The sequence below is a fragment of the Octopus bimaculoides genome, chromosome 13 (assembly GCF_046866305.1).
Source record: "Octopus bimaculoides isolate indiv1 chromosome 13, ASM4686630v1, whole genome shotgun sequence".
Classification (NCBI taxonomy): Eukaryota; Metazoa; Mollusca; class Cephalopoda; order Octopoda; family Octopodidae; genus Octopus; species Octopus bimaculoides.
The window spans coordinates 28,079,645-28,095,477 of NC_142940.1; the positions used below are offsets into that span (position 1 = coordinate 28,079,645).

Below are 15,833 nucleotides of genomic sequence, written 5' to 3' on the forward strand. Positions count from 1 at the left end.
AACAGATGGGATTATGTTATCAATAATGAGGAGGCAAATCTTGATAAAATATATCAATTAAGACTAAAGAAACATTTCTTTCTTTCTTGCCATAAAATGCGAAATGATTTTCTTTCCTGCCTAATAATTTCATGTTTATAACACTAACAGTCGTTACTTTTTTATAACATCTTTAAGTCACACTTAACTAACTTAAACACTAAATATATTTTAATGACAAGAAAAGATATGTTTATGATTTCACATAACAATATCTAAAGAAAAGTAGACGTTTAAGTGGGTGAATACGTCCCTTATAAGATAATCTTCTGGTAGATCAATTGGAAGAGGCGGTTTCGATCACCTATTCAAAATGTTTCATTCATTTTCGTACCCAATGTCACATCAGAACTGTAAAAGCTACAACAGTCCTTTTTCTTTCCCTCAAAACGTACTGCTTTTGACTAGTAAAAAGTAATAAATATTGGTTTCAGGTTCTGGCACAAGACCAGCAATTTCGGTGGAGCGGGTAAGTCGATTACATCGATCTCACTTTTCAACTGGTTCTTATTTTACCAACTCCGAAAAGATGAAAGGTAAAGTCAACCCCGGCGGCATTTGAACTCAAAACGTAAAGTCGGAAGAAATACCGCTAAGCATCTTTTTTTCAAAGCACTACGATTCTGTTGGCTCGCCGCCTTGAAAAGTAACAGATTTTAAGAAATAAAATTATGAGCGCCATTTTACTCTTCGAGATTGAGCATCAGTATTGATTATTGGCTGATATACGCGCATTTCGCTTAATAAATCTTGTGCAAGTTACCAAACTCATGATACCTCATTCCATTATTTTCCATAAAATATGGAATCTTTGTACGATGTCAAATATTTCTAATATTTAGAAATGAACATTTTGTGGTGTTATCATCAGAGTTTTAAAAAAGGGGGGATATTTGTTCTGCTGTTAGATAAGCATTGAGTAAAATATGAGTTATTAGGCCCGTAAAAAGAGAATAGTCCTCAGTAAAACGAAACACCCTTTGGAAAAGCCTTCAACAACAGAATATATTAATGAATGTCTCACCTGTTTGGTCTAATTTAAATGTAACAAGCATTTTAGCCTGCACCATCAACTGAAGGAAGGCTGTGGAAACAATGTGAATTGATATTTAGAAACGAAAAAGAAAACAATAAGAAATTTACGGTTTACTTAAGATATGAACGAGGTGTGTCAATGAAATATCAATTTGTGCATGTGTTAGTTAGAAATATGCGCTTTGGAAGCTAGTGTTATGAAAACATCTTGTTGATCATTTAGTATGTTGGAGTTTTCCTAAATTTAATCTTGATATAACGTATCAATAATGTTAGACTTTCATAACTCTGCTCTTCTTCAATGTATTGTCCAAAGCTGATATCATAGGTTTGATATAAAAACAGATTTATAGTAACAGGTTAATCAGATCATCACCGCCGTGAAGTGTCAACTCATGCTTGAGAAATGTCATGAATTCTAAATCGGCAATATAATAATTTAAAAACACTTATTTACCTTTAAGTTATTTCACAAGAAAATATATCGAAATAAAAATTTATCGCTTACTTTATCTCACAAAGTATACGCACCGAAAATTGCTATGAAGCATAGCAATAGCACTCCTGACTTCATGGCTGCACAGTTTTAACAATAGCCGGTTAAACGAAGAAACGAAGTTCTACTTCCGTAAAGTGGTGTTTTACTGACGTTGTCAGCGAGAATCAATGAAGTTATATAGAAGTTGTGTTAAGCAGGCAAGTTAATGAAATGCTTAAGAACAAATACATCTGTCTGACGAATTTCAATAAATCATTTCTCCGCATTTTTAATGTAAATATTTATTTGCAACTCCTTTGTTGTTGTATCCGAATCAGATATATATATATGTGTGTGTGTGTATATATATATATATATATATATATATATGTGTGTGTATATATATATATATATATGTGTGTGTATATATATATATATATATATATATGTGTGTATATATATATATATATATATATATGTGTGTATATATATATATATATATATATATATATATATACACACATACATACATATACACACGTGTGTGTGTACATTAGATGCTTCCCTCTCCAGCTGTTCAAGTAGGTGTCCACATTTTCATCTGCCTGTATTACATGGGCATGAATATATTTTTTTTGGCAATATTTTATAAATATGTATTTTCTTACATCGTAAAAGATTTTTTTTTTTGTATTTTAATCCAATCAATACATTTATCAGTAGTTTAGTCTCTTTTGCGAAATATTTAAACAGGTTTATAACATCGTTAACAGATAAAAAAAAATCTAACCGAAAAATAATTTAGTTTATACCATTATATAAATATTGGTTTCAAATATTTAGTGCAGGTACAGTAATCATAGGGAGAAGGTAAGTCGATTACATTGACCCCCAGTGCGGAAGTGGTATCTATTTTATCGTCCCCGAAAGATGAAAGGCAAAGTCAACCTCGGTAAAGACGGACGAAATGCCACTAAGTACTTACACGGCGTTCTAACAATTCTGCCTGCTACATACCAACATATAAATATTCAATGTAATTTCTGAAGGCAGTTTTGAACTTTTGTACCTTCATGTATTGAAGTGAAATATAATGTTCATACAGAGAGCTGAAAAAATGTTTAATCAATTACTCAAAAGCAAAAACAATTTCAATGAAATAAAGTCACGTGTTAAAACATGCAATACACCGTTTAATTTGCAAGTGTTTAATTGTAGAAAATAAAAGATAATGTATTTTTTAAGTACAGACTGAAGACAGCGAGCTGGCAGAAACGTTAGCACGCCGGTCGAACTGCTTCGCGGTATAACGGCTCTGTGAATTATTGTGTATACTGTTGTGTTACTTTGTGAAAACTGTCTCGGTGAATAATTGTGATTTTTGTGGAATTATTACGGTTACGTTTCACGTGAGCTGCTCCATTTTTTCCCCCAGCTATGACAAGTGGTAGTGTCTCCAGTATGGAGAGCTACGCAAAGGCCACTGCGGTGAGGAAGCCAGTGCCGCTAGAAACCAAGTTAATCAAGTTGGATATGGAGGAGGTGACCAGACGCAGGAATTTGATAGAAGTTGAGGGAGACTCATACAAATTGTGTGCCCCAAAAGAGACTAAAGAAAACAAAATTCTGAGGACAGTAGTGTATCGTACACAGGCTGTCGAAACCTGTAAAATTGAAATGGTGACGGAAGGGGAAATCGAGGAGTGCCTGGGTGAAATTGTCAATGAAGCCACGTACATCAACAGAGGAAGAAAGTTCGGTACGGTTGAGGTGAGGTTCGCCACTATAGAAGAAGCAACCAAGCAGGCGACCAACATTTTAAGAAGTGCAAAAATAGCATTGCTACCAAGTTATAGAGGGAGAAGAAGTGTGAAAATACGTATTCCCAGAGTTACACCAGAAATTAAACCAGAGTGGTTGGTTGCAACAGTGCTGGCTGCAACCAAGGAGGAGCCGGAATTGGGACCAGTGGCGAAATCAAAAGTGTGCAAATGGTGGGGATTTGGACTCGAAATGTGGCTTTTTGCCACATTCGAGGACATAGAAAGAATTCCCTACCAGATAGAAGTGGAGGATGAGAGAACGTTAAATGTTGTAGTCGAGGGAAGGAAACCAAATTGCTACATATGCAGGGAAAGAGGTCATATGAAGACCAAGTGCCCCCTATATGAGTTCACACAGCCACAGCAAGAGAAAGCACAAGCAGAGGAGGAAAACATTGTAGACCACACTGAGGAAATGAAAGAGAGACAGAAGTGTGAAACAGAGAAAACAAAGGAGAAGAACGAAAATGGAGCTACTAACTCTAAAAAGCGAAGGAAAAATAAATCAAAGGAACGGTCAACAGAAAACATAAAAGAGACAGAAAAGCCAAAAACTAATAATGTACAATAAGAGGAGAGAACGGATAAAGATATGAAATACAAGGGGGTTTTGATAAAGTACGAGAATTGCGAGCAGATGGAGAAAAAAGTCGAGAGGTTGGAGGAAATAATAAGAGTGAAGATGCCTGAGAAATGTGCTGAGAAATGCATTTTGATACACGAGGAAAACTACTGGGAGTACATAAAAGAACTTAGTGAAAATATAATAACGAAACGGGTATGGTTGGTGGAGACACCACCCCCTAGAACTGATTATTTGCAGTTGATAAAGACGGAAGTAACAGTGATTAGTGGAAGAAAAATAACGCGAGTGTTTGAATTTTTTGAGTTACAAAACCGTTAAAATGTTTACATGACGTTGAACGTAAAAGTGAAAAACTGGAAAAATGTAACCACCCAACTTCGGGGATCGAGTGGACATTGCGCCTCATTTTTTCATTCTTGCATATTATCATTTTATTTTAATTACCCCGATTTTATGTTTGCGTTTTGTACTGTCTTAATGTTTTGTGATGTCGTAAAAATTCTTTGTATAGCCCTTTATGGGTAATAAAGAAATCGGTATTTCGTCTCCGTGAGTTTTCTTTGTTACGCGTCGCACATGTGTTCGTGGTGAAAATTGCTGTTTATTAGTATTATTATTTATAATAACTACTCTTTTTATTAACTGCTGTTTCTGTTAAATTTCTAACTGTTGGAGTTGTCATTTGAAAACACTAAGTGCTTGTATAAAGCACACGTTGTTCATTCCCCCGTTGGGGGGGAAGAATGTCGTCTAGCGAGAGGCCTAACGTTGGCACAGAAATGTCTGGTGAGGCGAAGAATTTTTTATTGTCTGGCAAGGAGCCAACTACGAGCAAAGAACCAATGAATTCCTTCGAAAAAGGAATTTTTAATTCCCCCATTGCAAAAAGTACAACAAAATGTATGAGATATTTGGAGATGTGTCTGAAAGCTCGTCAGAACTTTCACAAAAAGATTTCCAGAGTTTGACTAAAAATAGTATTGTGTCAAAAAGGAATAATCGATGTACCTAGCATCCAGACTGAGCAACCAAAAAAGGAAAAAAAGAAGTTTTGCGTTGGCAGCTGGGGGTGGAACCCGGCTGCTTTCGACGAACAAGTGTGACTATATGAAATATAGAGAAATAATGGAAATAAACGATAACGTGGTTAAAATACAACCACCGGAGTAATTAATACAAGAAGAAAAACAGAAAACAATAATATTTAAAACTTACTGTTTACAAAAAAGAAAAATCGAAAGATTTACAGAAGAGAAGATAGAAAAGTGCTTGAAGCAAATATGGAGCGACGTAGTTTATCTGACAAGAGGCAGGAAGTTTGGTACGGTGGAAGTAAGGTTTACCAACAAAGAAATAGCACAAAAACATTCAGTAGAAACGCTGAAAACGGACGATGTGACGCTCATCCCCACCTATATGGGGATGAGAACGTCCAGAATTAAAATCACAAGGGTCCCACAGGAAGTGGATCCTATGTGGTTGGTGGCGGCAGTTCTAATCAAACAGGAAGAGAAAATTACCTCCTCTTGGCTGCCGCTACCGAAAACGCTAACTGGACTGGTCAAACAGTTAGTTTCCTTATCCAGGCTAACCCTAAAATAATTAAAACAATTCCCGAAACAATTGACATAGGAGAGGAGACTCTCGTGGTGTTTGTTGAGGGCCGAAAACCCGGATGTCTTTTGTGCATCCAATTAGGCCACATTCGAAGGAACTGCAAGGAAAATGAGGAAGACGAGGAAGACGAGAAAGAAGAAAAAGAGGAAGAAGAAAAAGAAGAGAAGAAAACAACAAATAAAAGAAAAATACAATCAGCAACTCAACCGAGAGCGGCGACTGCTATAGAACAACGACCAAAAAAGACTGCAAGAAGAGAAAAAGACGAAAAAGGCATAATAGCCGTATACACTAAATATACTGAGCTAATGAGAGACATTCAATTAATTAAGACATCAAAAAAATAGGTAACCTTTCGGAGAAATATAACAATTATGACGTGTATAAAGTCTCAAATAAGAAGCACAGAATTTTACAAAACAAATACCGTAAGACAGTATCATCTATGAGACTGGACTTTAATAAGTCTATATTTCATGGATTACCAGCTCCGATCCCGTGAGAAAAGGAAAAGGTGGAGACTCCTCTCCACCTCATAATTCTGTGTCGGTAATGAGATGGGATTTTAACAAATCTATTTCCCAAGACCTGCCACCTCCGACCCTGTATCACGAAAAGGTGGAGGGTCCCTCTCCACCGGACAGCCCTGATTAACAGGTAAGTCATGTCTGTTCACATTGGCTGTATAAATGTTCGTGGCCTGATGTCTAGCTGGAAGCTAGGACACTTCCTAAATGACATCAGGTCAAGAAAATTGGATGTGATTGTTGCAACGGAAACCCGAGTAAAGGGGCCAAGAGATCTGTCCCCCTCCTGAACGGCTATGAGAAATACGTTTCTCCGAGTCGGGTGTGAGTTGGGGTAGGGTGTCGGTCCTACTAAGAAGAAACAGGGTAACCGAGAAAAAGTTGTTTTTTTCTGACCCAGAAGGCAGGCTTGTCGTTCTTGACCTGACATTCAGTTGTGGCAAGATAATCAGGCTAATCGCTATTTATGCACCCAACATTATGGGCCCGCAAAATGAATATTTTCGTGACCTAGGCAAGTTCCTGGCCGCATCCCATTCGCTAGTATTGTTAGGAGACTTTAACACAATATGTGAGGCACACACAGATTGTGTTGGCTCTAACATGAACAGAAAATGTAACCCAGGCTGAGCCACTTTCAGCTAGCAGATCCATATAGGTTTGAACACCCTAACACTCCACAGTGAACGTGGTCAAATTGTGACGGGTCTTCCAGAACATATCTAGATAGGATTTTAATTAGAGAAACAGATAAGTCTATAGCTAAGTGTCCACAGTTTTTTTTCTAGTCAGCTACAATGACCACAAGATGGTTACCTGTAAACTGACAATAGATAAGTTATGGATCTGGTTACTGGAAATTCAATACGTCCCTTTTATCGATTGAGGAATACAGAAAGTTGATCAAAATGTTAATACAGAGGGCATTGACAGGTACCATCATTAATAACAAATGGTGGTACGCCCTAAAAAGAGCCATCAAATATGAGTCTATTAGGTTTAGCATAAGTTTAGATAAAAAGTGACGTAGAATAGGAGATGGTTTAGTTAAGGAACTAGAAGAAGCTTAGAGGACTGGTAATGCGGACCAAGCGAGGGTGAAAAGACTGGAGTTAAACCAGCATCTTGAAGTCCAACACATGGGAAGTATTGCCAGAGCTAAGTTACGTGCGATGGGAAGTGAATAAATCAAGGCCGCTAGATGGGCCCGTTGTGGTGGAAGCTCGGCAAGGAAATAGTTCCATTATATGGTCTTTGACGAATCATAATGGCGTCTTAGTAAATGAACCTGAGAAAATGTGTGAGGCCTATCGGAAGTACTTCGCTCAGCTGTTCGGGGGTGACGGCGGTCCTGGTGGGAGAGCCGTCGAGGACTTTCTTGCCGGTCTGCTGTGTCTCTCGGGGTCGGATGTGGAGTCTTGCGAAGGGCCAATCACGCCAGGGGAGGTGATGGAGCCTTTGGCCGACTGTAAAGCGGGTAGGTCGCCGGGACTTGATGGTCTTCCGTACAAGCTGTATAAATGTATGCCAGACTTGTTCGGGCATCTACTGGCTGACGTTTACGCGAACTGGCAGCAGAATGGGTTTATCCCCAGATCTGTGCGCCGGGGAGTAGTGACGTTGGTCAGAAAGGACCCGGACAAGAGAGACGTTATAGAGAATTTCAGGCCCATCACTCTGTTAAACGCAGAAGTGAAGATTTTGGCCAAGGTCTTAGCGAAGAGGTTGGCGCGTGTCGCGAATGGTATAGTCGGGGAGGCACAGACATGTGCCATCCCAGGCAGAACCATTCAGGATACCCTCCATCTTATCCGCTATACCATAGAGAGGGTTGGTAATAAATCTGGCAAAGGTGGGGCATTGGTACATTTGGACCAATCTAAAGCTTTTGATAGGGTTGACCATCGATACCTGGCGACTGTGCTTTCGCGGTTCGGCTTGGGCCTTGGCTTCCTCATGTGGTTTATCGCTTTGTACCACAACATTGACTCGATAGTTTGGGTGAACGGTTTCCTTTCGAAGCCGTTCTTCATCAAACGCTCGGTTCGTCAAGGATGTCCGCTCTCACCGCTTAGTTGGTGGCTCTCGAGCCCCTACTGTAAAGGTTGGGTGGCATTCAGAGAGAACCAGGTGTAGAGGAGTTTGTTACGGCTTACGCGGATGGTATCACTATCGGCGTAACCTCAAAAGCACGCCTACGCGAAGTGGGTAAGACTATTAAGGCTTACGAGGTGTCAGGAGCAAAGATCAACCGGGAAAAGTCGGTCGGCTTGCAACTCGGCACCTGGGTTGGCAAGTCGATGCCTTGAGACAGCGTTGTTGGGCGCTGGACGGAGGGACCGGTTAAGTTGCTGGGAGTTTGGTTTGAACCAGGCCTCCAGATAGAGAAGAACTAGACGGAGGTATTGAGCAGGGTGGCTGCACTAGTCAAGACCTGGTCTTGGCGGAGTGAATGGCATAAAGAGTGCCGTAAGGTCCTCTTGCTATTCCGGCGCTCGGGCAACGCCAGCGGTGGGCGTTCCACACGGATTTTATATAGTGGGTTGGTAGAGTCTGAATGCGACGATGGCCTGGGGGCGACTCTAGGTCTCGGGTTTATTCAACTGGACAGTCTGTTTCACCGCACATTCGGGTTGAGAACGTTGGAGAACTTCCAAAAGTCCTTAACCTGGCAATGTTACAGAGGTGCCTTGCCCGTTTGGGATAAGCTCGCAAGACACGGTAAGCGTCAGTCGCCAACCTGTCCAAGATGCGGGGGAGACAGGGAAACCGTCCCTCACGCTATTGTTCAGTGTCCGGAGATATCTGAAATGTGGGCTTATGCTGAACACCTGTTGTCCGGCGAAGGAAGAGTACAACTGTCGACTGAGTCAATTATAAAAATTGACCCACTGGGAGTTAAAACGCCCGGTAGGTCAAACGAAGATAAGAATTGTTTTCTCACGGTTATAGCAATAGCGAAAGAGGCAGTATGGAAGACGAGGAAAAAGGAATTAAGACAGGCAATTTTATCTCTGGCCACAATTTACGATCAATTTTTACTTTTCATTTGAAAAGGAAGGTGTGGCTGGAGAAGAGACGTCTGTTGGATTGTACGTTCCAAAAGAGATGGAAGTATGTTGCACGAGTGTTGTGCGTGAAAGAAACCGTGTAAATAGACGAATAAAAAAAAACAAAAACATACCAACGATAGATCGGGGCTTGTGGGGTCGGAGCGTGGCCTGATCATCGCTTCATCTGTATTATCCCTGTATTGTTAATTTCATTCGATTTTTTGTATATTTTATTTAATTTTTAAAAGTTACATTTTATAGTCACAAAAGTCACAAAATCATACCGATTTACTGATCCCATCATTTGTTCTGTCCATTTCTATGTTTAGCCCCAGGTGGGCAATAAAGAAATTGGTATTTCGTATGTCTTTATTGTTCGGGTGAATGGTTTCTTTTTGAAACTGTTCAGCATCAAGTGCTCAGTACGTCAAGGACGTCCCCTCTCTCCCCTTCTGTACGTATTGGCTTTTGAGCCTTTGCTGCGGAGGTTGGAGGGACTGGGGGGCATCCTGCGTGATCTAGGTTATAGGAGGGCGGTCACGGCGTTTGCAGATGACATCATTATCATTGTGTCCGAGGTGGATCACCTACAGATTGTGGGTGAAACCATCAAGGAACACGAGGTGGTGGCATGAGCAAAAATTAACCGATAAAAATCAGTCGGCTTGTAACACGGCACCTGGAGAGGCAAGTCGATGCTTTCCAACAGCTTCGTGGAGCGTTGGATGGGAGGGCCGGTTAAAATGCTAGGAGTTTTGTTTGGACCAGACCTTCAGATATAGAAGAATTGGCGAGCGAGGTGACTCACCTAACTTAGGCCTGGTCTGATCGGTGGTTATCCTTGATAGGAAGGGCAGAGGTCGCAGAGGTGTTTATCGCTTCTGTATTTACCTACCGCCTAACCGTCGTGTCTTGTCCCGTTTCCTGGCTAAACAAGTTGGAACGGCTCCTTTTCTGCTTTTTGTTGAAGAGTAATGGTCTGCTTGTGAAGCACTCTGTCTGCTACCAACACCCGCTAAAGGGTGGCAAGGGATTTGATTGTTGATGCGCAAATTAGCGCTCCGACTAAGGCATCTGTAGCTCTACCTGGAGGTGAATAGATGTAGTCTCTGTTCGTCAGATGGCTTTCTCCTAGTTCACTAGCTTTAGTGAACTAGAACCATGGATCCAACATTGACCAAAGTCCGACGAGTGGCACATGGAGTGCCGACAAGCACTTTGGTTTCTCTCTCGCACGGGCAATGCCAGCGGTGGGGTTTCTACTTCGTTCTTTTATAGAAGGTTGGTAGAGGCGAGGAATGATGATGACCTGGAGGAGACTCAGGGCTTCGATGAAAATCAGTTAGCCAACCTGCTCCGAAGAACTTTCGGGCCATGGTCTTTGGATAACTTTCAGAGATCTCTGACCTGGCAATGTGTACGAGGTACGTACCAGTTCGCGATAAACTCGCAAGATATGGTCACTCCTGCTCGCCCATGCGCTCAAGATGCGAGGAAGACAGGGAAACCGTTCTGCATGCGCTTTGAAATGGCCCAAAATTACAGAAATGTGGGTTTACGTCGAATATCTGTTGTCACGACTGGGAAGAGTACAGCTGTCTTCCGAGTCGATCATAAAAGTTGTTGCCCCTTCCTCCCTTGACAAAGAAGGTAAGGCTTGTTTTCTCACTATAGTAGCTATTGAGAAAGACGTAGTGTGGAAGACCCGTATGAAAGGAATCGTGACAGGCACTTTCATCTCCAGCCTTGGGTTGGTGAGATTTCTCACCTTCCACCTGAAAAGGAAAATAATGGTGGAGAAGGAGTGCCTGTCGCCGGACGTATATAAGAAAAGATGGAAGGATGTTGTGAGAATGGTGGGAGTGAATGCTTCCACTTAAGAGTATCCATAAAGTTTTTTCAAATGTAGCATTGGAGGATCGGGGCTTGCGCGGCCAAAGCAGAACCCATCCCCCACTTGATTGTTTGTATAATTGTTCGTCCCAATCATTCGATTTTATTATATAAATTTTTTATCGATTTTTTCATATTTGTGTTTTTCATCCTGGCCCCAGACTATTGTATCGTTCCCTCTATGTTTGGCCCTCTGTGGGCAATAAAGAATTTAGAAATCATTAGCATGCCAGTTGGTGTCGAGTTTTTGTTCTTTTTACTGTTAATATTTGTTTGTTGAACTGTTATTACATTGGTTGTTTGGAACAATTTGTTATCTACCGAGGGCAGACTTGTGTTGTTTTGAAACCAAAAAATAAAAAGGAAAAAAGTATGAATCACCTCTGAAAGTGCGTAATGAAACCGGTCTCTGCACCAGTTTTGGTCCTAGCACCAGCAGAACCGCCTTGAGAATGTAATTAAGAGACATGCCAACGGCGGAACAGTTTGTAAAAGGAAGTGTTAACTTCGCCCAGGCAAATGAAATAGAAGAGCGTGACATACAATACCGAGGCTCTTATAAAGAACCGAGGATCTTATAAAGTTTAAAGGAATGACTGAAGGGGAGGGGAACGAAGCTAAGGTTGCTCCTCCCAATGAAGTGGCCCACAAGGCACAGAGAAGCAAGGTTATTTATAAAGGTTTCTTAATTAAGCAAAAGAAAAAAAGGTTGGATATAGCATCCAGAGCATCTGTGGAGCTCTACTTGAAACCTGAGTGGTGAAGCATCACATATATAACAGTAGGACAGCGTTTTGCGATGATTGAGGTGCCTTTTCAATCGGAAGAATAAGCGAAGTAGGCATCTACCAATCTGCTGAAAACAGCAGAAATTGTTCTACCCACGTATCTGGAAAGACGCACTTCCAAGATCTGGGTGGGAAATATACCATCAGAAGTGAACCCTGCTTGGCTAGTAGTGGCGATCACATAGGGCTTGGAGGACAAAATTATGATCCTCCAAGCACAAGCTTCAGAAATTAGCGCGAGCAAAGCCTCGAATTATTAATTCAAGCAGCCCCTGCAGATCTCGAAAATATAATCGAAGTAATTCAGGTAGGGGAAGTGAAGTCACGAGTAATGGTCGAGGGGAAGAAGCCTCGATGCTTCAAGTGTGGCCAAAGGGGCCACATAAGATCTGAGTGCAAACTTCTCCCCCCCCCCCACGAAAAAGAAACTCCACCTGAAAAAGAAAACCAAGAAGAGGCGGAAAGTGAGAATGCAACAACTGAGACGGAGAGTGAAATGGAGCGATAACAAGAAGGGGGTGGGAAAGAGTGGAAAAAAAAGGAGAAAAAGGAAAAACCTGTCCACCCCCAATAGTCCCACACGCAAAAACCAAGAAGAGAAGAAGAAAAAATACATACAGAGTCTAGAACATCTGCCCGGCCCAAGTCCCACCCAACCCACGCAGACATTAACTATATGGCAGTGGCATCACGAAATAAAACACTGCAAGAGTTAAGAGAATCAAAGGATTCCATTGACATAACACATAAATTCGAAAATAGGATTCCCAAAGATGTGTTAATTTATTCAATAACTAGAACTAATAACAATCTGTTCAAAAAAGAATATGAAACAAACATTGAGCCCATAGGGCTCTTCCCAAATTTATGAGAGCCTCACCAATAGTACCCCACAAGCCCCGGAAGAAAAGGATCGTGAAGGGGTGAATATTTGAAAAAACTTTTTTATGGATATTCTTAAGATTGGATGTAATGTGCGCGGCCTAAGGATATTATAGTTGCTACAGAGTCCAGGCTGAGCAATCAGAGGGGTTTCTCTCCCCTCCTAAATGGCTACGAGAAGTTTATTTCTCCATACCAACCTGGAGGTGGGGGAGGTGTTGCTGTGCTGTTCAGAAAAAACCTGGGCGTTGAGTGTAAAACACTTTTTAGGCTGGTCGTCGTGGATGTGACGTACAACGGCAAAACTTTCAGGTGGTGTCGGTTTACGCCCCTACAGGGGCAGGAAAAGCTGATTGTTTTCGAAGGCATGGATTGCGTTAGTTCGAGTACTGTTAGAAGAAGATATCAGTGTTTCATAAATCTGCTTAGCCGTTTTCAGCTAGCAGATAGGTATAGACTAGACGACCCAAACTCTCCATTGTGGACGTAGATGAATAGCGACGGGTCACCTAGATCCTATCTAGACAGGATGCTAATTAGGGAAGTAGATAAAAACTTAGTCGTCCACATTTTCACGATGTCAGCTACAGCGACCACAAATTTGTGGCCTGTAAGCTTGATTTAGATAGGGTGCATAGAAAGGGAGCCGGCTACTGGGAACTCAATAAATCTCTTTTGACTCATGAGGATTACAGGAGTCGGATTAGGCAGTTAGTTTCGAGGGCATTGTGTGGAACCTTTGTAAATAACAAATGGTGGTAAGCCCTCAGAAAAAGCCATTAGATTTGAGTCCATTAGGTTTAGTAAAGAATTAGTAGCTAGGAAAAATATAATAGAAAGGGCCTTAGTTAAGGACTTAGATGAATCACTGAGATCTGGTTCCGCGCCCCGAGTCTTGGCTGCGAAATTGATTCTGAATCAACACCTCGAAGCCAAATACGAGGGGTGCGTAGTCAGGGCTAAGCAACGTGCTGTAGGACAGGAAGGAATCAAAGCCGCTGGTTGGGCCCGTGTGACAGAGGCCCAACGTGATAATAAAAATTATATAAGGTCTTTGACGAATGATCAAGCGAACTTGATAAACGAACCCGAGGAGATGTGCAAGGTCTTTCAGAAGCATTTCGCACTGCTTTTCGAGGGTGGCGGCAGGCCGGAGTGTAAGAGGGACCTACGGACTTCCTCGCTGGTTTGCCGCGTCTCTCGGGACGGGATGCAGAGTGCTGTGAAGAACCGATTAGAGCTGCGGAGGTTGAGGAGGCTCTGGCAAACTGCGGCAGGGATAAGTCTCTGGGACTAGATGGTCTTTCCTACGAACTTTACTCTAGTATGCCAGACTTGTTTGGGCACCTACTGGCCTGAGTCTTCAGGATCTGGCAGCAGAACGGGTTTATTCCCAAATCTGTGACCCGGAGAGTGGTGACGCTGCTTAGAAAGGACCCAAATAAGGGGGATAGTATAGATAATTTTAGCTCCATCACTCTGCTTAACACAGAGATGAAGATTCTGGCCAAGGTGTTAGCAAAGAGGTTGTCACGGGTCATCGATGGACTCATCGGGGAGGCACAAACGTGTGCCGTTCCCGGCAGATTCATACACGACAATCTCCACATTATACGCTACACCTTAAATTCCTCTACTTACATAATATCGATCTCTCTTTCTTTTGTTGTCCTTTCTATCAATATATATATATATATATATATATATATATATATATATATATATATATATATATATATATATATATATATATATATATATATTAGTTTATGTATATATTAATATTATCTCAGTTTTAAAAAAAAAACCTTGACAATGTAAATATGTTAATAGTTACCATGGGTAGCAAAAATTACACAAAAACACCAGGATATCACACCCGTTTTATAGGTAGAGATACCAAGTTAAAGTGATGCATTTTGAGTAGATATGAATGATAACAATAAATGGAGCAAAACGCATATAAATAAAAGTTCCTTTAATTCCTACATATGTTTCAAAATATATGCATACTCTACTCCAAAGAAGTAAGAGCTGCTGAATAATATCTGAATTATATCTACTTCTACATCCACTGCCACTTGTCTTTTATTTTCCTCTTCTATAGTTGATTAAGTAATTTCCTTCCCAGTAATGCTACTTGAGTTGCCTTGTACCACTAGTTACCTTGTCTTAATATACCCGATCTTCTCCTTGTAAGCATGTATATTGTTATTATTTCTCAACAAAATATCTTGTACCTTGTTCTTCTATTGATTTCCGTTAATATCCGTATATTAATATATTACAAGGTAATGATGTTTAATTTATCATGTTTACATTCTTCACTTCAAATCAGTATGTTATTAATCTTAATATTTTTAATATATTCTTAAACAATATCTATTTCTGCCTCAATCACAACTTGTTCTTTATTTTCCCCTTCTACAGTTAGTTAAGTAAATTCTTCCTACTAATGCCACACTGGTTATTGTTCGTACCATTGGTAACTTCATCTAAATATTTCCGATCTTCTCCTTGTAAGCGTGTACATTATTATTATTATTATTATTTCTCCACTATATATCCTGTACCTTGTTTTACCATTAACTTACGTCAATATCCGTATATTAATATGATATATTACTAGGCTATGATGCTTTATTTATTTTTTATATTTACTTTCTTCGCTTTATATTAGTATGTTATTAGTTTTTTCCTTAAGGAGAAAATTTTTTTATATTTCATGAACTCTCTTGATTCTCTCCCTTCCTCTACTTTGGACTTAGCAATTAGCTTACGACTTTAGTTTACTTTACTGTGATCTATTTTGCCCTCCTCCCCCCATTTTAATCATTTAATTTAAACCTTTAGTATAGCGTTTACAGCCCCCTCCCTTTATAACTCTATGTAAACAAGCGTTCTTACTTCTAACGGTCACTTACTTGGCCATGTAATATTATAACTCGTAAGTTACCTAATCATTTCGCATTTGTCTTGCTTCTATATGTTGGTTCCCTAACGATGAATATATGTGCAGCTCTTACTTCTTTGGAGTAGAGTACACATATATTTTGAAACATATGTAGGAATTGAAGGAACTTTTATTTATATGCGTTTTGCTCCATTTATT

At 40.4% G+C, this 15,833-nt stretch overlaps 1 protein-coding gene across 1 annotated transcript in view; it reads right to left on the reverse strand.

The window, feature by feature from the left end:
• Positions 1–1,723, reverse strand: part of LOC106880218 (uncharacterized) — a 36,986-nt gene extending 35,263 nt beyond the window's left edge. Inside the window, exons 1-2 of the mRNA XM_014930080.3 lie at positions 1,606–1,723; positions 1,064–1,123 (exon numbers count right to left, since the gene is read on the reverse strand). Coding sequence (XP_014785566.1) covers positions 1,064–1,123; positions 1,606–1,648 — 103 coding nt within the window. The 5' untranslated portion in view covers positions 1,649–1,723. The remainder of the gene's footprint in view (positions 1–1,063; positions 1,124–1,605) is intronic.
• Positions 1,724–15,833: the final 14,110 nt, after the last annotated feature.